This window comes from Amblyomma americanum, chromosome 9, assembly GCF_052857255.1.
Source record: "Amblyomma americanum isolate KBUSLIRL-KWMA chromosome 9, ASM5285725v1, whole genome shotgun sequence".
Lineage (NCBI taxonomy): Eukaryota > Metazoa > Arthropoda > Arachnida > Ixodida > Ixodidae > Amblyomma > Amblyomma americanum.
Window position 1 is genome coordinate 71244072 of NC_135505.1, and position 27892 is coordinate 71271963.

The 27892-nt window shown below is 46.2% G+C and overlaps 1 protein-coding gene across 1 annotated transcript; it reads right to left on the minus strand.

Annotated features, from left to right (window-relative positions):
* Positions 1-446: 446 nt before the first annotated feature.
* On the minus strand, positions 447-27342 carry LOC144103412 (uncharacterized). Its single transcript, XM_077636134.1, has 9 exons — positions 27169-27342; positions 25862-26134; positions 24509-24918; positions 22537-22665; positions 19612-19831; positions 6894-7073; positions 4440-4628; positions 2542-2779; positions 447-913 (listed from the first exon to the last, which is right to left on the minus strand). The coding sequence occupies exons 1-9, from the start codon at positions 27193-27195 to the stop codon at positions 621-623; spliced, it is 1959 nt and encodes a 652-aa protein (XP_077492260.1). The 5' UTR covers positions 27196-27342; the 3' UTR covers positions 447-620.
* Positions 27343-27892: the final 550 nt, after the last annotated feature.

A 27892-nucleotide genomic window follows, 5' to 3' on the forward strand; every position in this document is an offset into this window, starting at 1 on the left:
TTAAGGAGTTTGCGGGCAGACGGTGGGCGCAGCTGGCAAAGGACAGGGTTAATTGGAGTGGCATGGGAGAGGCCTTTGTCCTGCATTGAGTGTAGGCTGGAGATGATGATGACAAATAAATTCATTTTTAATGAATTAATAAAATCCATTCTTTGAAATCAAAAAGCGAAAGCTCAAAACACCAGTATACGCACAACTTCACGAGGCACCACTTCCCTTTTAAGGAAATTCTTCATGGAATCATGCGGAACAGTTTTTCATTTCGGACATATATTCGCAAGATAAAAACGCGAGCAACGCGAAAGAATGTAAATATAAAAATGTGGGCAGAAGGGTCACCAACAGGACTCCTTGTGCAAGCCCTACCTCAAATATGAAACCTTGAAAGCAAAACTGCACATTACAGAACGCATCAAAAAAAATTTTAAATACTAGACAATCGTCGGTAAAGAAGTTCCATTTCTGTTTATCGTACCCCTTCGGTTATTACAACATATTTGGTCACTGCAATATTTCGCAAAAAAAGCACTCTTCCAGGCCATCCGTGCGTTCATTCCCCGCTAACGAACAAATATTCCAATCCTCGGAGAAAACCACCACAAAACGACGCCAGGGAGTCCTTAGTGCCAGAAGGGGCACCTATGGCCGCTCCACATGGCCTGGTTGACAGTGCATCGAAACGTCCTGGCGAAGGGAGCGAAGTTTCTGAGCGCCCCGTTCACCAGGACCGCCGCGTTGCGGCCGCCGCAATGTCCCAAAGCCCAGAGCACAAAGAAGAGCTCGGCGTTGCTGTAGTCGTGGTGCAGCCGGGTCGGTCGCCCGGATTCCTCGCGTAGCCGCCGGCTGTAAAGCACCAGCAACGGCTCGAGCACTCCGGACTCGAGGGCTGTTTCCGTGGCCAAGCCGTGAATATCTGTGGCAGTAAGTGTAAATCACGGAGATGAGGTAGTGCTAACCGTCCGCTGCTCCAGCAAGCTATTGGCAATAATGCTCGGACAAAAGTGCCTGTAACTTGAGCAACCTTGCTTTTTACAAGTATGTGGCCAAGAAAGCGAAAGGATAACCTCCGCCTCAATTTCTTGGTGTAAACGATGGTTACCGCTGAGTAAACTTTAGAATTATGTGGATTTACTGTGAAAAGATACAGCTGGACCTTCTAGTCGGACAGAATATAACCAGCTGAAACAAAACTTCTGTGAAGACATACAAACAAATAATGGGGATCTTAAACGTGCACTGACATCGCACAGCACACGGCTCCGGATTCGAGCCCGACCGTGGCGGCTGCGTTTTTATGGAGGCAAAGCGCTAAGGCGCCCGTGTCCTGTGAGATGTCAGTGCACGTTTTAAAGATCCCCTGGTGGTCGAAATTATTCCGGAGCTCTCCACTACGGCACCTCTTTCTTCCTTTCCTCTTTCACTCCCTCCTTTATTCCTTCCCTCACGGCGCGGTTCAGGTGTCCAACGATATATCAGACAGATACTGCACCATCTCCTTTCACCGAAAACCAATTATTATTATTAAACCCAGAGCCTAACGTTAGCTGGCGCTGAATTGCTCCGCAGATCACCGTCGGCGCGCTCTAGACATGGCTGCCCACCAGTGTACATACCTCTGGTCTGAACGCTGCGTGTCGTGTTGATAAGTTCAATCGATTGATCCATCAGTCAGTCGATTTATGGATCAGTCGGTTGATTGATGGATCAAACAATAGGACGCCGCCTCTGCTATTCAATCCCACGTGTTTAAGACCAGCAGCTTACTGCCATTGCCACTAATGCACCATGGCAGGTAACATCCATCGGATTTTAAGGGGCGCACGGATTTATCCGCTGGCTGTGGTAACAAACGGTGCTGAAGGCTCTGGGTTTGAGTTATGCGTCTGCGCTCATGCGCGACCAAAATAAATCGGTGCCTGCTTGTGGGTTCTCGGCCTCATTTCCGCTAAGTGCTTGCGCTTAGTGCTTCGCGCGAATCACGAGGAGGCTAGGCAAGAAAGTGCGAGTGATAGCGGGTGATCGCACGTTCCAAACATGCACCAGGCTATGAGTACGAGAATCAGGCCTAGTTGCTTGTTCGGTGTCTGTTTTTGTCTTGTCTGTATAAAGTCAGCGCGTATTGTTTCATGTCGTGTCTTTGCGCTGTGTTATACGCTGCAAAGAACACCGCGTTTGGCATCCGTACAGATCTAGTTACTTGGATGCAAAAAGGCGCGATTACCCGCTATCACCCGCGCGTACTTGCCTGGCCGTTACACTCGTGAAACACGGCGGCCAGGCGATGCCCTGGCTAGCGTCACAAATGCAGGCAGAGCGGCCTTGGCAGCACGAAACGAACCCGCAAGACGGGGGCTGGACAAGGAAGCGACGAGCAGGCATCCCTCTGTTTTTGCCACGCATGCGCATAGGACGCGTAACTCAAACCCAGAGCCTAACTTTAGATGGCGCTGACTTGACCCACAAGGCACCGTCGGGGCGCTCTAGACACGGCTGCTCACCACTGTACGTGCCCTCTCTACGTTCTGCTCTTCCCACACGTACCTTGTGGAGTGCCAGCGACGTCGAGACCAGGTGCGATGCAGTTGACGAAGGCCTCCAGGCGTCGCTCGTGGCGTCTGCGCCAGGCATACGGTCCCTGGCGCGTGGGCATGAGTTCGCGCAGCAGGGGCCGGCCCAGCAGAGGAACCAGCACTGGCTCCACCATGGGCGAGGCGTCCAGGAAGAGGCCCAGCAGGCCCGGTGGAACCAGCAAGGCCTTCCGGTCTTCCAGGTAGCGAACCTAAGGGCAGCGAAAAACTTACATGTACTCTTACTGTACTGATGAACGACTTCATTGCCAACGTAGGCAGGAAGCTGGCTGGAGATCAGCCGGTTGGTGACTACAGTTCTAGGAATAGCAGTGGAGAGGAAATAATTTACGGGTCATTGCTACCTTCTTCCGCAAGCTGTAGAACCGGAAGTGGACGTGGAAGAGCCGAGTTTAAAAATGAAATAGACATCACATTTGTGTCGCACTGGCATTTCACAGGCCGTGTCGGTAGGGCAAGGTGCAATGCACTGATCGTAGCAAGGTAGGGTCTTGAACTGTCCTAGACTTGAACAGAGAATGCAACACAGTAAGAACGAAGGCCACCTACGTTGGCTGTAGCAGGCAGAGTAGGAATTCTGCACCTCGCTGCAGAACACAAATCCCGCTGTAACCGAGGATGGCGACCTTAGTACTCAAGCAATGAGCCATAATCTTGCAGTTATCTTTAGGGGGGTCGCAATCGAAGCAGGCAGCAGTTTAGTTACGCAGGATACCGATAAACTCCAACAGGAGACGAGAGGTCTCATTAAGAAATGTAAGAGCATGAAAGCCTCTAACCCAACATAGAGAGTAAAAAACTGACTGAAATATAAAGTTAATCAATATGTGTAAGGCAACCGACATAAAGTATAGTATGGACGGAATTGACCGCGCTCCAAAGAACGAAGGGCGCACAGCAGCTTTATCATACTGCTTAGATCCTCCTTTTGCCATCGCCGGGCAGAATGAGGAGCGACCTGCGGCAACCGCACTGCATATAGCCTGCTGTGACGTCGCACCACGTTATCTCACGGTCTGAGTGGCTACATGAACCATTTTTTGGCGCCACTGGAGCGCGCGCATAGCAGCAGCTCCGCGTAGCTAACAATGCGAACAAGGTCAACGCGATGATTCAGAAGGCCGTTCCAACAGCCACAGCTGTAAAGTATGCTTTCTACAACGGTAACCTCCTTCACCAAAACAGCAATTCTTTTTCAAGAAAATCTTAGTTTTTCACTATTCACCGTGATCAGCTCGTCACCGTGGGTTATCGGCGACGAAAAGCGAAGGGACTAATAATTACATGAAGCAGCGCTGAAGAAAGTGATGAACAAAATACGACCCAACTAGTAAAGGTTCATCCCTATTACGAGACGCAAAACAAGCGACGAATAAGAGAGCGAGTTCATTGAATTTTTTTCCTGAGTAGAAATATGTTTCGCCTCTCATAGCAATGTTGCTGTTTATTTGACGACAAAAGAAGCAATCATTACTCATAGAATTTGACTTTAAAGCGCATAATTTTTTCCCGCTACCCGAATTCAAGCCGTAATGTCGATTTTCATCAGTTTTAAGTGAATGACCGAGTGATGTAGCCGCGTAGCCATCACTGACCGACTAACAAAAAAAGCATTTCCGTCAGCGCAGTTAGATTATAAAGCTAAGAGCTTCATAAGTACCTTTATTTCAATTTCGTCCAAGAAAAGTGACGTTTTCGTCACTACAACTGGTCCCCTATTGATGCACGCCAACTTCGCGACAATTTCATTCCGGGCGTAAAGCATCCTATAGCCTTCAATGTCTTCAGCATGGTTGAAAAAGCAGTGTATGAGGAACCGTGTAAAGCAGCCCCCCTCATACGGTCGCGTACCCTCCACGAGTAGATGCTGGAGTTAGCCCGCGTTGGGTCCGAGCCGTCATCCACCAGGGCCTCTATTGCACTCAGCTGCTGTGCGGCGAGCACCTTTGCCACATTTCTTTCAGCTTCGTCATCGATGACGTCAACCGTCATGTTGCCGCTCGCCCTAGCAAGCCACATCGGTACCAGGCTGCGCATCACCTGCGAAACAAGGCGCACGTGTCAGTTTCGGTGCCTATAGATTAGCCCATTTTCTGTACACAGCACACCGACTTGCTTAATTAAATTCCGGACTTTTGCACTATTTACAGCTGTCGATTATACGTCAGTTTTTTTGTTAAATTCCCCATTGTAACCTGCCAAGTCTAATACCAATTTTGTCTATCACTAGTCTTACTTGACCTGTGGTTGCGTTTTTTGTCATCGTGCAGTTTACTGCTTGGTCGCTAGACTTCGATCACAAGCAGTTATCTCCACTCAATGAATGTCCCGCGTCTCTTCCTTACAATCATCTTTGAAAATAGGGTACGTGACTGCCGATTTGGCATCTCATGTCGTCAGACGTGCTCGAGGCTTGGCTTTGATGGCAGGTGGCCAACGTAATCTTCTGCTATGTGTTTTAAGATGCATGCATGTTGTGAAGCCAGTGCTACGAGCGAAGCTATCAGTGGAAAAACAGAGTGAAGAGTTAAAAAAGAGCCTTCTGTCGTTCTGTCGGTATTGAAATGGGGTACCCTGTTTTCCCCAACAGTCTGGATAATTGGTGATCCTGAAGAGTTTGATACTACTTTATTTCCTCTACACTTTGCAAAAAACGGTCTAGAGCAGCAAAAAGAAAAAAAGAAAAACATCACTTTCCGGTACCCTTAAGGTTACGCCTGGTGCAAATACATGGCAGCGTGTATCACTCACCACTTAAAGCGTTTCCTGGTATATACCATAACTTCAAATCTAAACCACCGTTCTCACGCACTGACAGACTAGTTCTTACTTTTAGCAATCAGGCAGTTGAATCACCTGCTGAAAGCGAATGTCGAGACTTCTACCACCGGAAAATTCATAATAAAATTTCAGCATCTCGTCCCAACTAGTACGACAAGAAATAATTACCATTGTTGTGTTTTTCTTGAATGTAAAATAATATTGCCCACTCAAAACTTTGTCCGTTCTTGTGCTTTACGTTCACATTACTACTTATTTTTTATAGGTGTTTCTCCACCCCTCCCCCCTCCTTTTTTTCCTAATGTCATATTGTGGGCACTTATGGTAAATATAAATATAATGTCATTTTTCCACATCTAATATTATGAAAGTCGTTATATTCAATTGTCAGTGCAGGGTAATATGCAGTAAGGTTTCTCCGTTCGCTGCCTTTTCTCCAAAGAACATAACACAGTCCCCCTTCCTCTCACTATAGCCCGTGCTATTGCGAACGCTCGATTCTCGAGGTTCTGCTTCGAGAAGGCGAGACTCCCAGCTTCAGTGTCAGTTCGGCACGAGAATACTCGTGATTTCTGAAAACCTCGAGATATATACGACGATTGCGTTTGAATGCGTACGATGAAGCAGCCTAAGCACAGGCAGCATGCTATCGACGGTTGAAGACTGTTCATCTCACTGCACCTTCCAACAGACTTCGCGTCTTTTACGGGCACTGGCCTACCCGCGGCTCTTCCGTGCAGGGTGTTTTACTCTGTGCGTTACCGCCACGTGACAGTACCAAGGATGCGTCTTTTCCTTCCTAACAAGAGAGTACTTATCACTGATATGATCAAACTTCGTTGAATTAAAGCTGGGCATCTTTGTGCAACTTATTCAATATAAGGAAATTCGTCCTGGCTGGTTGCTTAAACCTCAGATCCTCGCCACGCCTAGTAGGAGAGCAAGTTATCAGGCTTACTGAATTGTATGCTGGGGAAGGTTGAATTTGTTAACTTGAAGCAGAAGCATGTTAAGCAATACTGAGCCCGGAACAAGAGCAACTTTTCTTCAACTGTGAAGGCTTGAGAAAGGTACATAGCTTTGCAGCATCTGGGCGCCGTTTAGGTGGAGTTTAATATTAATTATTTGTTTCTTTGTAACCTCTCTTCATTTACACCCTCTTAAATTCTCTCTACATTCCCCAATTATGTGCCTAATTTATTAAACGTTCTAGCTCTTCTGTTGGAATAGAAACAACACGGGTAGGTGGCGCGGAGAAATTGCACAAACACGCTCTGCGTCTTAGGGCAAGTTTATAACTGTTGTGACGATTGAACAACGCAAATAGACGAACGCAAATACGACAAGATGGTCACGGGGAGAGGTTACGTGCGCTCATCTCTGAGCTTTTTCAGTCGACGCTGTGCATTGCCAACTCGTCCAGCTTTATGCTTTCTTATCGGAGGCTTTGCGTTGATAGTTCCTATTGCACATTTTCCCTTCTGGCTGGGAACGCCCGAGTGGGCGAACGCCGTGCACGCTTGCCTGTCGCGCTTCCCAGACGAAGTGAGCCACGGTGTCGTGCAGCCCGTCTATAGCCTGCAGCAGCGTCGCGCGGGCCACTTGCGCCGTCCTACGCCTGAGCACGTCCTCCACGACTCTCAGACAGGCTTGGAGCTGAGGCTGAGGAGGCTCCCGGTATGTCTCCCTCACCAGGGGCGCAGCCTGCATCAGGGAGAATTAACCACAAGACAGTTCCTCCTGAGCGACAAAAACTGCGCTCATTACGGCAACAGACAATGGGCGCAGGCTGAGCGAGATCTACATTCACTGAACAACATGAGGAACAACCTCAGCCACGAATAATAAACGACATGCACACAACCGCAGACATCATAAATATCAGAGAGAAGCGAAACGTAAAATATGCGGCATTCCACAGCGATGACAATACAGGGCACATTCGCTGAAGCCATGTAGTCGTTTTAGGCGGCATTTTTTGTGCACCCGAAATGAATGCAGCCGCAAGCGCGCACGCACCCGCGCGTTAACTGCAAGCGCTGAGAGCCCTAACTTCGTGCGTGACCGTACGGCAAGCCTATACCATACACTCATATCCTACCTTCGCACCTCCACCCCGCGAGTTGCAACATACTCCGACTCACGCCAGCATTCGTCGCCACGAGGGTCCGAATGGTTTTATTAATTTTATTTTGTTGTTAATATTTCCGACGTATTGTTTTCGCGAAATATTTGGTGCCGTCGCTAACACGCTTTTAGCCCTTCACGTAAATTGACCAGCTGGCTCTTCAGCCTACCTTGTTAACTAATCATGTCCGGCGAATCATCTGCTTCGTTATTCACCAGCCGTGCCCGCTCGTCACTACTGACGGCTATAGCCCTGTTTATAATGTTTAATTAGGGGGAAATGCTTCTGCAAGCTCATTTTCTGTCTGCCTCCGGGCGTTCCGGCACGTACTCGTAGTGCATCATTCCCTACGTACGTGTTGTTTAGATCGCGTAATCTCTGCCTACGACAGCATTTCCACATTGCACTTCCTGTGCCACCAGGGGACAAATCAACAATGTTGAGCCAACCAAGATATGATGGCGTAGTGCCGACTCCTCGCGGCGGCGGGGACATCCCCAACGCCTTTCCTTTGTTAGTGGGAAGGAGGGCTCACCGACAAGCAGTTACGAGGGAGGGCGGACACAACACTGCTTTGCCATCTGGGCCTTATCGCATCGGGGGGAAACCAGCTCATCCTCTATCCAGTACTAAAGGACGACAGCAGCAAATCGAAGGAGCCGCTCCATTTCCACAGGGCGCTGAGGCCCGAGGACAGGGACCCTTCTGGGAGCGGTGACGCATCCTTCAAATTGACCTTGGTGAGACATCACTACAAACCGGGCCTGCCATCACTAGGGCAGGATCACCATCGCTACTGACTGATGCGACAGTGCGTCGGTTGTGCCTCCTGCTGTGGTAGCACCCCTAAGGTACCCCGAGTGGAAGCCTGCATTAGACCTAACTGAACAACCTAATTGAAAAGGGTGGAAGTTCGGGCGAGTCAGTATCGAAGATCCATGACAAAAGGAGCGCGAAAACAACAAGACAGACGAGGACAGAACACACACCATGAGAGATAACTTCCGACTGAAGGAATCACAAAAGACCATGGCGAACAAAACCAGAGCCGATCGACGAGCGCACGCGCCAAAGCTGAGCAAGCCGCAGAAATAAACCGATAACACAAAAAACAGGAGAGAGAAAAAAATGGAATGCTTAAAAAAAAGATAGAGTGGAGTAGGTGAGGACAATTTGGTAGGAGAATGTAGGACTATCTGGTAGGTGCCTTAACGAAAGGCTTCGTGAACACAGCAACAACATTAAATCGTTAACTGGCACTAATCTAGCTTTGCATTGGAAGGAGTGTGGCTGTCTGCCCTTTCTGGATAAATGCTCTGCCCTTTCCAGAAGCAGAGATAAACTAACTCGCGAAATCGATGAAGCTGCACAGATAGCTACTTATTTGCATTATCAATGTGTTAGCGAGACTTCTAAATCCTTATCCAAACTAGAACTGACATTACTAGTTTCGTATTTCGTAATAGCCCTTATCTTTTCATGTCTCCCCCCCCCTCTATTTGTCTTTTCCTTTTCAATTTTTCTGTCTTATTTTTTTTTCCCGTTTTTTGAGTTATCGGTTGACATCTGCAGCCTTGTCAGATTTGGGGCAGGCGCTCATCGATCGGCTCAGGTTTCTGTCGCCATGGTCTTGTGTGATTCCTCCAGTCGGAAGTTAGCGTTCATGGTGTGCGTTCTCTCTTCGTCCGCCGTTTTGTTTTCGCGCCCCTTTTGTCATGGATTAATAACCGACAATCCCCAGGCAGCAATCTGGGGATCACACACTATTCAATAAGCCAGAGAGCATGTTGCTGCATTGTGCGCTGTACTCCTCTAAGTACGCAAAATAAGCTGTACAGCAGTATAATCAACTGTCCTGTTGTCGCTACTGCTCATCGAGCAAAAGAGTTCCTGGCTAAACGTGTGTTTTTCCTGTGCGCTTGTGTTTGCAAGGAGGTAAAAGGGTGCTTAAAAATCTCTAATACGGTAAATCAAACTGCTTAAATTGGGCTGAAGTCAAGCTAAAACACTGAGAGAACCCACTGGCTTCCAGCCCTTGTCCGTCAAAAAAGTCTGACGCCGATCATGTTTCTGCATCACTGTTCTCCGACACAAGAGAGCTCACATCCGGTGCCAATGAAAACACTACAACGTAGGCAGTATAGTGCGGGGCCCACAGCCCGCAGCTGACATGACCGGAAAGTGCAGCGCGTTATCTACAACTTTATTGTGAAGTAGAATAAATTCTAATAGCAAAACGGCTCCACGTAGGCGAACCCTTTGTGCATGGATGCCACGAGACGGCGCCACTGCAACTGCTCCTGCTGCTGTGGCGCTGCGGCCTATGGTTTCTTTGGCTTTTTTGCACGCAATGGTTGCAAATACCGAAATGACCAGTGCTGCTATCTTAACACTTCCTCCTCCCATGTGCAATCGTTTATTTTTTTCGCACCTGTGGTAGTGAATATGCCGGTAGGTAAGCTTAAGGCCGAACATCTCGCTACGCATTTCCAACCGCGTACACCATCAGCTGGGGTAGGAAAAATTTCATTCGCCTTTGCATTTCAGTGACAACTGACCAGTTCCATAAGCGGTGCTGAGAAAGTGCAAGATGTCCATCGGCATACGACGGCAATGCATGACATATTTTCTGAGAGCTGCGCCTACGTTCTACAACAACGCTGTCACGAAAGAAAGTAAACATTATTGATGTGCAGTTTGTCAACGCGCATAATGACACGCATGATTATTTCAGTAGGGTCGAACTGCAGATATAAGCGTTTCGTAAACTTGCAAGTTAAACACGTTGAGTTATAATGATGTATAAATCTTTATACAATGTTTTCCTCGGAATATTTATAATAAAATTTGCGCCTGTTTATACAGGCCGACTGTCTTTCCCAAATATAGGTCATGAGTTTAATTCAGGCCTTTTGCTGCGAAAGCAGTAAAAACCTAACCCCCCCCCCCCCCCCCCCAACCGACATCTTGAGTGCTGTCCATGTGAACCGTCCATCATAAGTGAGGATCCTATAACCTCCACCTCACCCTCCAAAAGCACAATCCTCCACCAACACACCTACCTCTATCCCCTACGAAGCCTACAGTCACATCCAGAATTCCACACAGTAGCAGAATGAAAAAGTGATGACAAAATCGAATTCAAAGACGAGTGAGAAAGCCAGCTGTCCTCCAGAATCTCTGCCCACCAGCCACCCAGCTCTCACCAGGGTGGGCAGCCCCTAGCTAGGGGCATGCGCACCCACCCTCAGCCACCTTCGGCCCACGTCTGCTCACCATCATACTCCAGATAATTTCTGCAATGTGAGTAACTCCTCAGCTTAGAGTAAAAGCATTCGGTAGAGTAAAACAATCAAATTAATCACCTAGTGTAAAACCCACCGCTTTTGCAGCGTCGCCGCATGACATGCCTGATTGCTAGTAATATTTCCACATTTAGTTCAGTATAAATGCAGCGCTTACACAGGGCTCGCCGAAGAAGTCAGAGAGATATTGGCACGGCTGAAGCCTGGTTTATTCAAATTCCACTAAGCATTTTAAAAACTGGTTTCGCGCCTTTTAGTGTTAGGTTGGTTTAGGCTTTTTGTGAAAAAAAAATATAGGCGCGCTATGACAAAAAGTGCTGTAACCACAGCCGAAAATTGCTCACAGAAATCTTGGAATCCAGGCTCAGCCTCCTGTTAATGTGGCACAGAACAACAAGTGTACTGTCAGAATACAATTCTAACAAGCTAAAGCCTTCAGTAAAGGCGACTGCCTATCCGTTCGCCACGGTTCAAGCCGGCCGTGACGCCACACCGCGGTACGAAAGAGAGCAGCAGAGCCTCCACCACCTTTACAGAACTGACCGGGCCGCCGGAAAACCAGGCGCACCCTCCTCATCGTGCCACAATCACATATTCTAGTTCACTGTGCAGAAGACCATGCAGGGTACATTTCGTTGAATATTATTTACTCCTCACCTATGTATACATCGCCGTATTGAAGAGTAACATATTAACGCGGTCAGTTTCAATCTGCGACATACGACGGCAATGTCGACTACATTTAACATCGACGAAGTCTCCTGCCCACAGCCACCTGTTACAGCATGCTATTCAACTGGGACCACCTCAACCTGAAGTAAATATTTGCATGATACAGTGTGCCTCGATAAGATGCATTCCTACTAGAGCACAAGCTACATAAGCTGGGAGCAACAAAGCGAGCAGTGTAGCTACACGTGATAAATCCCATCGGGTTGGAAGAGGCATGTCGTCTAGCAGTTTATAAAGCCTGTGTTGCGAAGTTCAATAAAAGGATGAACTATGCGAATCGACTTAACATTTTATCAGCCTATTAACAAGCGCCAAACAGATTTTTCTTGCACCATATCAAGCGAAACTTAGCTGCCACTCCAGATAAAAAGTTATATCAGAAGTACAAGACTTCTTCAGATTCAAAGAAGTAATAACATTGTGGAAATTTCAGCATTGCCTTTTACCAATACATAGCTAGAAAATAAGTTTCCGCACGTCTTCTGTCCGCAACTTCTCCAGAGATAATAAGGTTCTGTTTGGTCCATTGTGAGCGAGTATCCTTTGAATGCTTGTATTCGAAGCAAAGCAAGCACGCAGCCAACGTTGCTACATCTTGCGCGGGACCACGTGGCTAAACACGGAAAAGTTAGGGAGGATGGATGGATAGAAGGTAGGTGCGTCCCCTTTGAACCGGGGTGATGGCAGTTGCCACATGCTCAGCTTTTTAATTTATTTTCGTTTAACTGGGTTCTAAGTTATTAAAATTCGCCATTTTCTTTAAATACGTCTTCCTACACTATTCACCTTATGCCACCTCTCTGCTTTTCAGCCACCAGACTTCCAATCGCTTTTAGCTAATTTCCGCCGCAGATTTATTTGCCTGCCCATTGTTATCTCTAAACCCTAGGGCATCAGGAAGGGTGACTGTGCCTGCATCGACATCGGGATGGATACCATCACATCTGAGTATGAGGTGTTCTATTGTTTCTACAGATTTACCACACACAGCACATGTGTCCTCTTCTTCGTTAAATTTCTTTTTGTAGCTGCGCGTTTTAAGACATCCCGACCTAGCTTCAAATAGTAGGGCACTGCCTCTTGAGTTATCACAAAACGCTTCCTTCCTGATCTGCCTTTTCCAGTATCAATATAGTTCTACACTATGCTTCTTTTCCATTGAATCTATCCAATTTTCAGCTTCGGCGCTTTTAACCTGTACGTCGTTCAATGCTCTTTCTTTCTCCGGCCTCGTGTCTGGCATACTTACTGGTTAGCTTTCTAGTTCTTTTCCACCAGTGTAAGTCAACGCTCTTTCTGTAAGGTATTTAAATACCTTAGCTTCCCAACCTGTTATCGTCCAATTTCCTCAGGCGTTCTTCGTATAGTGATTTACTCTGAGCTTCCCGTGCTTCGAACGATGCCCAGCCCATATCCCCCTGTACTGCCTCTTCTGTGGTTTTTCCAGTGGGTACCTAGTGCTAATCTTCCAACAGCTCTCTGATTTAGTTCTAATCACGACTGAACCTCTGTCCTTAAGCACAGAACCGCATTCGTGAAAGCAAGCCCCGGTACCAATATTCCTTTTCAAATCCCTCTCAGTACTTCATACCTGTTGCACACCCACAATGCCCTACCTTTCATTACCCCGGAATCTCTTCGCCCTTTTGCTATGAGAGATGGTTCGTGCTTTTTCGTGTACATCTGCCCTTCGTTTACCTATACCCCCGAGATATTTTTATTCGGCCACTAGGGGCATTTCATGGCCTTGTATTGTAAGCTCTTGATCATCTGTATCTTTGAAAATCACACCTCACTAAGTTGAACTAATACTTCATCCTAGTCTCTTGAACAAACAGCGCGAACAAAGACGAGCACAAAAGACAAGAAAGCGAACGACACGGCGCTTTCTTGTCTTTTGTGCTCGTCTTTGTTCGCGCTGTTTGTTCAAGATGCTTAACCAACTAGCCCGCCAAAACGTGTTAACGCAACTTCATCCTAGACTGTCTCCTTCGTCTCCACACCGATTAACTAGAGTTGGCAAATCTTCCTGGCTACCTGCTAACAGTACAATATTGTCCACATACATGAAACCCGGTAGTCGTTGCTCAAACACCTTTCCGCCTAATCTGTACTACAGATTATAACCTAGATTGCTTCCTTGTATCCTTAATTCCAAACTTATATAAAGCATGTACAGCAGCGGTGATAGACCTTGCCTTACGCCTTTGCGTGCCTCGACAGTTGTCGTACTCATAATTCCTTCCCATGTTATTTCAACTTTATTTTCTCGATATATTTCCTGTAGAAGATCAACTACCTCATGACCGATACCTTCATCTTTTAATATGTTCCACAGGAGTTCCCTGTTCACGTTGTCGTATCCACCGCTTATGTCCAGGAAGGCTAAATACAGAGGTCTATTTTTCACCTTAGCTATTTTTATGCACTGGGTAAGCAAGAACAGGCTATCATCTAAGCGCCTACCACTTCTGAACCCGTTCTGAAGTTCTGCGAGTATTCTATTACTTTCTGCCCATGACTGCGTTTTTAATTTCACCGCCTGCATCACCAGCCTGTCGACAGGCAGCGGCGCCTTGTGGTAGAATGCTGTAACCAAGTAACAGAAGAGTGGCAATGCGTATTCGAGAGAGCGCTGGAGTCGTACGCTTTGGATATTGGTCCAAGAAAACCGCATGGAATGCTTCTGCCTAGATGTGATACAAACACTTTGGTGAATTGAGTTCTGAAACATACAAATCAACCCTGGAGAAAGGAAACTTTATAGCATTGTCTCGGAGGCTGCTCGAAAAGAGTGTAATTACATTTCGCCTCACAAGGTGACACTGCTCGCTCATTGAGTTTTAGTTACCGTATCAGTAAGTACCTATAGTTGCGTATAGGTGGCGCAGGTCTGCCGGGTTGCCCCGGAACATCCAAATTATTAGGTAAAGCCGCAACTCTATCATGCAGGGGCGACCTTGGTGCAGTGGTTAGAGCGAGTGCATGCTCACTCCGCATATTTCTGGCTGCTGAACTAGCTTTACTGTAGGCAAATTACTGTTGTATTGAATGTTACAGCTTGCTAGTAATTCGTCCGCTGCAGCGAGGCATACCTCAATGTGTTACGAACAAAACACTCGCCATGTGGATGGATGGCGCCATCTGTTGTAGACGCTACAAATCACATTTTCTTTCTAAAATTTAGCGTACAGTTTCGATATTCCGATAAAAGTGTTTTTTATTGATAAGAAAACAGTTTTCAGCGAATATTTGCTCTGCGACAAAAAAACATGTGCCGCAAACCATAAGCACAGTACGTGTGCGAATTTACTGTCAGCAACGGTCTGGTTCTAAACGATGCAAAGGAGTTGGCTTCTCCGCAATTAATGGTTGCTTTTCAACCTTGTGATCATGTTTGGCTAATAGAGGAGCGAGCGGCCCAGGAAAAACAAGTGCGCAACTCTAGATGCTTATGCAAAAACTCAATTTGATTTTTTTTAAATTTTTTAATAGACTACCAACGGAATCGCGAGTTTCTTGGTGTGTTTGGTAATGAGTTAGCTCGAACTTCATTTTTGCAAGAGCTACGTGGTGTTGAATGGCAGGGACTAACTTAGCAAACACAAACAGTAACTGTTCAACGCACTATATCAACTAAGGATTTATTCCAGAGCAGTGAGAAAAAAAAAACGATTGTAAGCGCCGTTAGTTTTGGCGATAAAAAGAATGGCAACGGAGAAACAGCGAAATATCACGTGTCACGGAGAAATGTCACGTGAGATTTTCTTTTTTCACTGTACTAGGATAAAATCTCAGTTGCTTGGGTATCACTTAACCATTTCTTTTGCTTTCGTTAACTGTGTACCTGTCATTGTAAGCAGCGCAGTTCTCGTAAGAGTTTCGAGCTTGTTTTCCTCACGCCGCTCTTTACTGCTCAAACTACATCGCATGGCTCTGAAGCTTACATTCATTGCCGACAAGCCAATGCCTCCATACAGTTTAGCACTTGACTGCTTCCGGAAGTCCATTTGAGCTTTGCGGACTGGAAGAGCCCACGAAAGGTCAAGACAGCCTAATATATTTCATATTTTTCATATCATTGACCGTTTCATATATTTTGCACACAGTACTTGCTAGGCAATTATCGAGTGCGTATTTTCGTTCAAACGTTGGTGTCTAATCTCTAGATGTCAATTTTTCTACTCTCGCTGAAAACAAAGCGCAAGTCAAATCCGGCGTTTACAGTAGATGACAGAACTCGTCCACACGGCCTATATTTCATTGGTAATTCGTTGGTATGTCTTGCTGCAAGCACCCCTGCACTAGAAACATGTTTAACTCGCAGCGACAGTATGTTGCTCAGAATAAAGGTTCAGACAGCAAGAAACAAGCGGATTAAGCGAGCGCCCGCTCTAACCGCGGCATCAAGCACGGCTCTCGTATGAAAAATGGCGGCTTTCATAAATTGGATGCTTGGGTGGGCAATATGGCGTAACGACGTGCAACTCTGCTCTTGTAGGCAACCAATTTAAAGTAATTCTAATTAATTTCAGAGTTCTTCCGTGCCCCCTGAACGACAACTAACGTTCATTAGATCCAGTCAGTCTTTTATTTCAGTTTACATATAGAAGCTATAAACAGGATACCTAGAAGATACAATTAAACGGCGGTCGAAACTCGGCAGAAACATTCTCACTGAATACCCAAAAAGCGGCTAATGAGCTCAGTAAGTGCAAGAGAAAAATTCTTATCTTCTGCACAAGAGGGATATGATTTTTTGAATTGGTATTTTCCCTTACGTAAAATAATTCATGTGATGTGAGCATCCTAAAGGAAATAATTCATTGTGTGCGCAGAATTATTTCGTTGCTCTTATTGGAAAGTAAACTAACCCATTCTCGCATCTGTAATTTACAACCCGCCCAACGTTAAGGTTACGTAGAAAAGTGGTCGCAGGTTGCAATAAAGATATCTGCCTCCAATACTCTGTAGACTTATTAAAACAGTCTTACTTCATGACAGAACTTCCACTTCTCAATCATCAAAGACTGTGTACGCAACATCCAGTGAAATTATATTACCATGATTTTTAAGTTGCAATTGCACCCACATGAAACCTAACTGCGAATCAACGCTTACTAGATCTAGATCGAGAAACGTAGGCACATTAACGTACTCGCCCCTATTGTATCGAGTAGTATTTTTAAGCCCACTGCTTGCAGGACTTGCCTACGCTAGTATTGTTAAGGTGTGTTCGCCTCAGCTCAATTACTGTCGCAAGGCAATCGTACCTTATTCTATTAAATACCATGTATCTCTGGTTCGTCCACATTACAGAAAAGTGTGGCTACAAGCGGACACATCTCCAAAGTACAAGTTATGCACGTTTAGCTCTAGGTTCAGAGGTAACCGCTCAGCCATAAAAAATAGAGAAACAGCCAGCATTTCAAGACGCAGTGTCAAAGGTATGCAGTGAAATAGAAGAAAGTGTTTTGAACGCATTCTGAGACTCGATAGCCGCCAATGGCTCGAGAAAACTATTCCCACCTTCCCATTTGCTTGATAGAGGGGAATGTAAGGAATTAATTTACCGAACGTTTGCAATAGCAGTACTGTGAATCTCAGCCACAACTAGGAAGGCAAGAAATGACGAAAGTTCTCGCACGTAGTGAGCGCAGATCCGGATCACGATTGACCAATAAATAGAATCATAAAAATGAAATACAGCGCATCCGGCGAATTCTGTCAGATGACGAGTAGCACTTTATCTATATTCCTCAAGGGAGAAGTATATAACAGCTGTACCTTGCCGGTAATCACCCATGGTGCAGAAACGTGGAGGATAAAGAAAAGAGTTCAACTTAGGTTAAGGACAACACAGAGAGCTACGGACAGGAAAATGATAGGTGTGATAGGAATGCAGCAGAGTAGGTCAGAGATCAAACACTGGTTAATGACATACTAGTCCAAATCAAGAGGTACGAGGAACAAATGGGCTTGGGTTTGGCATGTAATGCGAAGGCAAGATAACCGCTGGTCCTTACAGGTAACCGAGTGTATCTCAAGAGAAGGCAAGCGTTGCTGGGGGCGGCAGAGAGTTAGGTGTCCGGATGAGGTTAAGAAGTTCGTGGGCGTACGGTGGGCACAGCTGGCAAAAGACAGGGCTAATTGGAGAGCCATGGGGAGGCCTTTGACCTGCAGTTACGTAGTCAGACTGATGATGATGATGAATTGCCGATGCCAGACTGCGAGTTTAGTGCCTGTGGTTGCTGGTGTGGGGCGCCTGCTAAGTTTATGCGCCTACACTCCCATTAGGCCTGCATGTTATCTTTTGTTAATGTTTCGTGACGCCACTCTCTTTGAACCAATCAGCCATTCACATTCCGACCACTCAGCGTGACGCATTGTCATTATGTCGTATGTGTCGTCTATCCATTTTGCCCAGTCAGCTAACGCCTTGCTCCTGCTATGTTACGGCGACAACGACGCCGCTTCACGTGACAGCAATCGGTGTAAAATGGGCTCTATATGGCGAAGTGCCACCTTTGTGTGCACCCCACTGTCAACCGCTATCGTACCTATCGGCATGTCGGTAGGCAATGTGAGATACCAGCTTTGCCGGTTAATAATGCAGTCTCCCCGGTGCTTTGGCGAGCAGTGAAGCAGTGTCTGGAAACCAAGGGTGAAGCAGTGCACAAGGTACTCTTCAGGTCGCGAGCACATAGAGTGTTATATGAAGCCAGATATGTTGCTGGTATATGTTATGTGCAATAATCTGCGAGTTGACAGTCGATACCTTGTAGTGTCGTTTCCGTCGTAATGGTATTGGTGTTCTGCATCCATTAGTCTTCATTTCGTCGCACTGGGACTATAACTGCAGTAAATGCGTTGCGTGTTTTCGACGTCGCTTTTTCCGAGCCAGCGCATTAACAACCAACATCCGTATTCACCACTTACCACACTTCTCACCTCTCCCTTTTAGAGTGCCGCAACTCTCGCGCAACCCTGATTGGCATGTCCATCAGGGGTACACTGAATTTACATGGGCATTTGTGACGTTGCCATAGCGGCAATAAAAATGTAGTTTAGTGCGAAAGCTGTACTTGAGTTGTCAAACAGGCTCACAGAGTTTGCGTGAAGCATGACCTTAAGGGTGACCTTGGCCAAACCATAAAAAATAAATCATGTAAATATTACCGTGACTGGGATTCCAACTCGCGGCGGCGCTAACAGACCAGCTTCGCTGGCCACTGCCCGAGAGCACTATGCTATCGCCGCAGCCAAACAGGCTTCGTGTTAAATTGCAGCACACTCTCGCGCTGTGCATTGCACATCGTTGCCTTCATCAACTAACATTACTACCGAACTAATATCTTCCCCAGACCTGCTCACGACCCAGCAGAGGAAAATCACGAGCCAACCAGGCTAAACGCATGCTTTCACAGGTCTACTCGGTTTAACTATTGCAAAACCCTACCACGTTATTTCCCGCAGTTTTTGTGTGTGGCTTCTTAGCCGCGGAAAATAAATGCGACGTAGTAGAGCAGTCATAATCAGCATTAATCTGATCACCTCAGGCTTAACCATCCCCGAAAAGAGAGCGCTGAACTCACGTTTACTCTCAGAGAAGCCGAACAGTACGTCGTCTTACCTGGTCCTTCAGTTTACCTATTCCCTATAGTCTCTTTTAATCAAAATGAAGTAAGCGTCGCACTAAGGAAGTTTTTAGGGTTGATAAGAGGAAAGCGATGTGTGTAAAATCTCGAGTTCATATCCTCTCATTCTGAATGACTGTAGCCGCAGTCTCATGAGCAAATCCTTAATGGGGCTAGAAGTAAAACAGTGTTTGTTTTTTTCTTTTTGAGACCACTGTTTCGCTAAATAATGTTCCTGATGAGGCTCTACTCTTGTACCGATAATTCTAAATCGAAGATGACAACGTTTGTTTCAATTAAGCGTAGTTCGAATTAAGAGGAACCAAGCAGGGCTTCCCGATGTTCACGTGACTAAAGCGTCGCATAGAATAAACCTGAAGTTCAAAATAAGCGAGTTTGAAATAACGAGATTCCATTATAATGTCAGCATGAGTACTCGCCTGATTCCCCATGAAAGGTGCGAAGTACAGCAGCTTCCACAGTAGCTGGTACAGGGCCAGGTGTCCGTAACCCTTGTACCGCAGATTCCGCTCCAAGTGGCAACGCGCCGAGAGCTCCACCCAGCCGCATACTTGTTGGATCCAGTATTTCGGGAACGCAGCGGATGCGTTGGTCTCGCGCAAGTGCAGGCGGCTCTCAAGGTTCAGGCTAGGTGCCACACTGCAATAACATCATTTCGCGGTGAACCTTGAGTAACTCACAAAGTACAGCGCCTCGTTATAACAAAGTTGAAGCGGCCCGTCAATTACTTCGTTACAGCCGTAATATCGTTATAGCCCGTGTTGACCGAGCTTCCAAGGAGAATTGTCATTCCTTTGTTATGTTCATTATTTTGATATAAACGGTTTCTTTGAAACGAAGCTCGACTAATTTAGCCGTTTATGACAGGCGATGGGGTGAGATAGCCCTCACGGGGCCTGAAGATACCGTACAGAACTCAAGGGCGCCTTGCTCTGCTCAGTTTAACTCGTATACCCTTATAACTATCGTCATTACCATCATCAACAGCAAACTACCGTCCACAGCAGCACAAAGACCTCTCCCACTGATGTCCAATTAAATACATTCTACGCCATCTGCCGATGCCATGTCCCGAAAACTTCATCCACCAAGTGGACTCCCAATCCGGCCTCTCTCTCCGTTCATAAACGACTGCGGCAGTGACAATCGGTTGTCTACTGTTAGTGTTGCATCCGCTCCTATGGCCGTTTCCCCTCGACCTCAGCCAAGATGCCGTTACCAAGAATTCGTTCGCCAACTCAATTTACACTATTCCTGTTCTTTAACTCAAATCTCCTTTAACTCATATATGCGCCTTTGTATGCTTGAAGGCAGTTGAAGTTGCTCATAACTATAAGGCGACCAATAAACCAGCCTAATAGTAGTTTTACAATAGCACAGAGGCGCCTAAGTACATCATACACAGTGCGGAACCTCAGCATATTTGCATCAACACATTACATTTCCGTACGGAAACGTAATGGTGAAAAATGTAGCTGAGACGGCAACTGGAGTCCAAAAGAGAATTGTTTTTTCTCACCGAAATCTCCCATCAGCCACACAAAAATCAAAATCGTGCCAGAAAATAAAAAGTAGCGTACGTTTCTCGCTATCTTTTTGTATTTCAGCTGAGATTAAACAACACAAGCGCGTCCAATCTATTCATGACCTGCGTACGCACTCAAAATCGCAGGAACGCAGGAAAATTCTCTCAGAAGCCCTCGACGCTGGCTGCAAAGGGTGTCACCTTCTTAGAAAAGCGATTCATCGTGTGTGGGAAATATCCACGCATTATTAACTACACGCCACATCAGCCAAACAGTGTACGCGACGCGAGCACACGCAATTACTCTAGGTCAAACCGAGTTTTGATCGTACACATCGCTAAGCGCACTCTTTAACATGCACAGCCCAGTCGCGTATGACTGTGCGCGCTATAAAAAGCATTCCTTACCTCTTCAGTCACGGCGTACACGAATGTGTCCGCAATATGTTTTGCAGCATTTTCGCTTACAGTAAAAATACAATCAGCCGCGTATAGCAGGAGCTTATATTTTAAACCCTTAACGACATTTCACGCTGGGACATTTTAAGCACGGCATGCGAACTGAATGCAGAAGATAGAAGCCTCTGCGTTTCACGTCAGCGCCGATGTGGGTCCGGAGGTATGTATACTCGGTGGTTTGTTTGGATGCGGCAGCGTATTTAAATGTCATTAAATAGGCTGTGTTGTCCACAGAACGACATTTTAAAGAAGTTAGCGAAAAGAAGTATAAATGACATCCTCAAAGCAGTGTATACAAATGACGTGAATATATTAAATACGTAATTATTTGTCTTGCAGAGTTAAAATGTTTTGGTCATGCAGGACTGCACCTTAACGGAATCTGAAATTTTGAGAATTTTCTCTCGGAAGGATCATAGTTCCTGACTTAAGGGGCTAATATCTCCCTTCAGTTTTCACACCGTTTGTAGCTTTCCTTATAAAATAAAAAAACTGTTCTCATAATTTCAAACAATCACAGTAGCATACTCAGTACTACACATTTTGTCCTAACTGTGCTCTAGAGGCTTTGAGAGTACCAATAAGCTGACTACATTGAGTTTATACAATAGCCCTGTAACTCGTCGCATGGTATGATCAGCGACAAAGAATTTTTTATTTGAAGAGCGCACTTCCCCCTCCTTTTCCAGAAGAAAAAAGCTGAAAAAAATCTACTGCCCAAATGGCGTCATCCATTCTTATCCACCCCTTATAAATAACTGCCCCTGGTCATTATGTGTCCTGAACCGTTTCGAATGCTTTCAACGCTCTAACAATGCATCGTAAGCATAATACAGAATGAGTGTTATGATATGCAATTCGTTTGACCAGTTAATATGCAGCCCATTCGCCAGTGAAGTATATGACGTAGAAAAGACGCAAAAACAACAAACGCTCCAACATTTCTATTTTTGGGGGGTCTTTCTTTTTCCCTCTTTCATTTGTTCTTGTGCTAGTAAGCATGACTCAGATTATCGACCCAAACTAGCCGTCATCCCCTCTGACAGCGTGGAAATGAAAACCACCGTTTTGTTACCATGACAAGGTAACCGTCCGTTTTGTCAGGTTTCATGAGCATGAAAAACTAGCCGTCAGTTTTGCCACTGTAATGAGACCGTCAGGTTTTGTTACCATAACATTCTAACCGAATAATCAGTTCCAATGATGAGGTCAGGGATGCCGGGAGGACGTGCGGTGGATAGATATCACTGCTAAAAGCTTTGGTCCTGCGAGAGTCTTAGCATTTTCAGAGATAACTGCGGGGGTTGTGATTATAGCTAACCATTGGAATTATGGGTGGAAAACTGGAAATATTTGTCACCTCTGCACGAACGCCGAGAAGTTGTCCACGCTGGCGTTTGGGTGCTCCCGAAAGAAGCCCTCCGAAAATAGGAGGGGAGCGTCAGGAAGCGACTGAGGACATGGCTCGGCGTCTCTTCTCCGACAGCCGCTGAAAAACATGATTTCATTCACACGCTTATGAAACAGCCTGTGTGCGTGCGTTTTTCTTTTGCCCTCATGTTAATTTCATAAGTTTCTAGACCACTGTCAGCGCAAAATGAAAAACAAACAAAACAATTTAAGTGGTTGCGAAAAATAAAAAAGTAAGTCCAGCATACTTCAACATCACTTCTAAATATGAGGCAACTATCGATTACTTTAAGCTATTGTTGCGAACGTATTGATGGGAATGCCCTAACACTCACGTGGGCCGCAAAACCTTACTTTTAAAGTTTGCCCTCAGCTTCCATCGAGTAGAAGCCTGTGTACTGTGCGATGTCAGTGCATGTTAAAGAACCCCAGGTGGTCGAAATTTCCGGAGCCCTCCACTACGGCGTGCCTCATAGCCTGAGTCGCTTTGTGGCGTTAAACCCCCCATAAACCATCCCCTTGCACCCAGTTGCTAAGACTGTCATAGAAATCAGTGGGATGCATTTTTTACAATAAATAGCAAAAGTCTATCGCGTCCCGAGGAAGGATCACGGATATATTTTATGGTGCAAGCTTACAATGTGCCAAAAATTTAGGTTCAAAACAACTTCTTGTAGAAAAAAAATGCACTTGTCCAGATTTTCTCGCTGCGGATTTGAGTCTGCAGAGACTGAATACTAGAGTACCTGATTTTAATTTCGATCTCACAAAGAAGGCTTTGTCGAAGTGTTAGTGGACCATTCTGAATTTCGCTCATTATATTCACCTCATTGACCGCAAAACACACACCACAAAAAAGAACGGACAGACAGGTTGAAACACGGGCGCTAATCTCAACTGACTTATACAAAGAAAGATCCAAGCATATGTTCGCTCGCTGCCCTGCGCTGACGCCACTTTACAAGGGATCTTGGAAATCAGCACACAGGAAGTTAACTGATGAAGTGTGAAAGAGAATTTATCTCTCTGTCGTAGAGAGGAAGGATAGTATCACTGGCACAACCTGTATTTCTTCTCCGGGAAATATTTTTATTTACCTGTGTTCGCATTCCAGCTGTCCTGTTCGCGCTTCAGTTTACGCTCATGGCATATGTCACAATACGGCATGCTTATAAGGTACAGCGAAAATTTAGTCTCTATTTACAAGTGCAAGCCCAGGATGGAAATTTCAGAGTTAGCTTAGGAAGCTCTGCTGATTTCTCCCGTTTGTTCGCGGACAAAGTACACGTAGTTAAAGTAAACCGATCAACATTGATTTTTAAGTTAAACCCTCTAAGGTTATGCGAGCTAACAACTCTGCATTCACCTCGCTGTGATTCAAATTATCCTTCAGGTGGGCCTGCACTATAAATACCACTTGGTCTCTTGTAAACTTCTGGGTTTAACGTCTCGAAGCAACCCCCAAGCTACGAGGGATGCCGTAATGGAGGGTTCCGTATTGATTTAAAACACATCATGTTCCTCAAAGATCGCTGGCATCGCTCAGCCTAAGACCGATTTCTAATTTCCCCTACAGCGACATAAGGTCGCCGCAGCAGCGACTTAACTCGCATCCTTGAAATCAGCAGCCGAACGCCAAACCGACAAAACCACCACGGCAGCTACTTGGCCTTTCAGAGTTGGCGTTTTACAAAAATGGATCACATCTCCTAGCCAGATAATGATGGACTTAGGGGTCGACCCTCTAATACTGGCTACGGTGTAAACACGGCTGCAACCTCTCTGCACAGTAAGAGAGCTGAAAAGCTGGAGGCCTTATAATTTGTAAAGGTGTCAACTGTTAAAGCGACTTCCCACTAAATTTTCTCTTTCTCCAATATGGAGGCAAGCTGTTTTCGCGTGAGCCACTTTCAAGCACGGACCCTGTGACGTCATCCTTGGTGACAACGGCTGCGCCATCTAAGCACTGCTCCAAGAGTACCACACGATCGTTGTCCGGATCTCGAGCCGTGGTTCCTTTCGCCGGGTCAATTCCGCTTCCGGGTGCAGCTTTGCCGCCTCGCCTTCCCGTCATCCTGGCTGCGACTGCGGTCATAAGGCGGGCGATGCCGTCCTCGTACAAAGAATGGCTCCGGGCTCCGCACACGTGCCCGTGGAAGTCATCGCACGGATCAGGGCTGCTCTGGCCGTGGATGTGGCCTGAACCACTGTCTCCTCCGCCCCGTCCACCGTAATGGAGGTAGGTCTTGAGCCAGAGGCATCCCGAGCTGTTGCACAGGCGATGACGGTGGCGCCCCTCAGCAGAGTCTATGCCGGGGTACGTTAACTCGTCCTGAGTAGGGCATTGGGCAAAAAAGCCACTGGTTTCCTTTTTTTCTTTCTTTTTATTAAATTCCTCGGAGATATTATTTACACATTCATGAACACTGCAGTGATTGTAGGAAGGCTTTTCTGTTCCTTATCTCTGCTCGTAATCTGTAGGCGATTGAATGGCTGTTCAAACCTCTGCGTCTAGTCGGAATCAAATGGACAGAATGCGAGGGGTTAGAACAAAAAACAATTATAACTCGTTTCAATAGGAAGAAATGCCTAAACTATGAGGGGATGTCTATTCCCATTCACTGGGATGAATACCAAGAAACCAGTCCGCAAAGTAGCGCTGAGATATATTTTTCACGAGTACAACCATTGCGTAATCTTTTACCGCGCCAGCTGTTATAGGTCTGTCGGCCGGTTCTTCGGCGTCTGCGTTGGCGTCGTAAATGTACCACCACGCCACACTGATTGGCGACCACTCAGTGATTCCGTGGTGCACGCATAACGTCACCGCAACGTGCCACGCTGACTGGTCTCCATATAGTGACTTCCTGCATGGCGCCACTGCAACAATCCATGGCAACCTACAACGCTGAGTGGTTCAACACGCTGATGTCAGGAGTGACAGAATATTGACGTCACGCGCCCTCTGCCACAGAACGCGAATACTAATTCGGCATACATGTCATTTTGTTCAATACCGTGTACAAATGTCGATAAATCTCCTATTCCACTGTGATAACCGTGCTGAGTGTCTTTCAGCCCCCTAGGCATTCTGATATACAATATCTGCTACAGCTTTGCAAATTCAATTTCTGTTCCTCCTGCAAGGTATTGTTATGCATCTCATGTATAGCCTTCTCAAGGAATTACACGCTCACGTGTAGTTTCTGATGTTGTAATAAATATTTTCTATTGATGTAATTACCATTGTTAGTATCACGAAATCACCATCTCACCAGAAACAGGAGCGAGCCGTCGGCGTTCTCCGCACCTTGGCCCGGCTCGAAGAGGCGCGCTGCGTCCTCTTTCTTGTGGACGGTCTTGCGGATCACCCGGGGCTCGGCCGTCAGCCACAGGTAGAGTAGGATGAGATCGATGATGAGCAGCAGGATGATCACTACTGTTCCAACGCGCACTATCATCCGCTTGCGCTCGCGCTGTGCAAGGCGATCCGAGCCCGGAGTTACGCTGGACGATGACAGCTGGGACATCTCCGTATTCTCCGACATCTGCGAGGCGAAACGCCATCGTAATCAACATCATTTTTATGCCATTGAACACCCATCTGCCATTACTTTAGGATCGATTCAAGTGACAGTGCGATAATAAAAGGAAGTGAAGAACAGGCAGGCAGTCGAAATTCGAAGCGAAAGTACACTCTGGACCTACTAAAACAAGTCGGGATAAAGAAGTTAAGGCATGCGCTTAAGGCACTTACGTGCTGTGAATGCGAAAGCATCCTTTAACCTAAAGACCTTTTCGCTAATGGCCTCAACCATAAAGGCATTTGACCTGAAGGTATTTGACCAAATGGCCTTTCCCACAACGGCCTTCGACCTAGAGGCCTTTACCAGAAATGCATTTGCCCCAGAGGCCTCTATCCTAAAGACCTTTACCATAAGACGTTTGGCATAAAGACCTTTACTCTGAAGGAGTTTATCTTGAAGGCCTTGGCACAAAGGTCGTTCACCTAAAGATCTTTGCCATAGAGACCTTCAAGCTAGAGACCTTTATTATTGCCATTTTTATTAATGACCCCACCCAAAACCAACATATATCCATCGCCAAACATTCAGACTTGTTTATTTCCCGCCCTTTCCCGCTTCACGTGGCTAACTTAACAGGCTACACCACACACCGACATTCTCCAGCCTAGAAGGCCAACAGTGCTTTCGCAATTAAAATGCCTGTTAAAAACGGTGAAGATTCCAATTTATTTTATAGGGCAATCGACTAAGAGCCCGGCGTCACACCCAATCCAAGTCGCGGCGGCCGCATTTCGATACAGGCGGGATGCACAAGCGTCCGTATTCTTTAAACGTCGGTGAATTTTGAAAGAGCACGCAGCGGCTACGCCCCTCCTTATTTTCAGGTGCAGACCATTGTCGGAAGGTGTTCGGCCAATTAGCTTAAAATAAATAGCCTATAATGGTACGCTCCACTCGAGCTACTGTGAAATTTTCGTACGCTGTGCTTATTAATGTAGTTTATTCTTAAGGCGGAGTAATTGCATTGACCTCGAAATAATAAAGGAGTACCTCACCTGTGACATTTGGCTCTGATCCCCCATGATGGCTTAGAAGTGCTGATAACTGTCGTTGCGAAAAAGTGGGCAGTGAAGCAATGAGCAGAGCTTCGTGGGTAATTTGCTAATGTTCTCGGTGCTTCGAGTAAAGAGACTCCGAGAGCAGGTTAGCGCCGGCGATCAGCAGGAACCTAATCCTTCTTCCTCTTCAACTTCCGGTTGCATCGCGCGTGACATCCGAACGTGGGCTTCCTCCTTTTCACCTATGATAACTTTTTTTTAAACTTTATTGACGGAGGCGTCTCTACCCGAAGACAACACCAGCTTGTATCCACTGTAGAGCAGAGGGACGTAGGGTAGATGTTCGCCCTTAAGTCACCACAGAAGAGAGGCACGAGTCCCCATCAGTCTTCTCGTAACCTAAGCCTTTCTGATTTTCAATAAACGTCTTTATCATCATGACCATCATAAAACTAACCACGAAAACTCATTTACTTTTATCTTGCTGGAGGTGAACAATGATGTGTGTTGGCGTTACCCTCCGATCGCGACGGTCTGTTCTTGTCCTCATCCTTAGCCGCCAAACTTTGCTTAATATGCTCAGACACAGTTCAGGGATGTAAAAGAAAGTCATTCCTTGCTGCAGTCACAATAAGACGATTTCAAACCGTTTGCTTTTTCATGCTCTGTTATATTGCGTTTTATGGGATATAAGAGGCTATGGCGACCACGAACCAAGCAC

Coding starts and splice junctions, on each gene's coding strand:
- LOC144103412 (XM_077636134.1), bottom strand. CDS start 27,195: ATGGGGGATCAGAGCCAAATGTCACAG. Junction 24,919..25,861: donor ACGGCTCGCTCCTGTTTCTG/GTGAGATGGTGA, acceptor TGCCCTACTCAG/GACGAGTTAACGTACCCCGG. Junction 4,629..6,893: donor TCGTCTGGGAAGCGCGACAG/GCAAGCGTGCAC, acceptor CTTGTTTCGCAG/GTGATGCGCAGCCTGGTACC.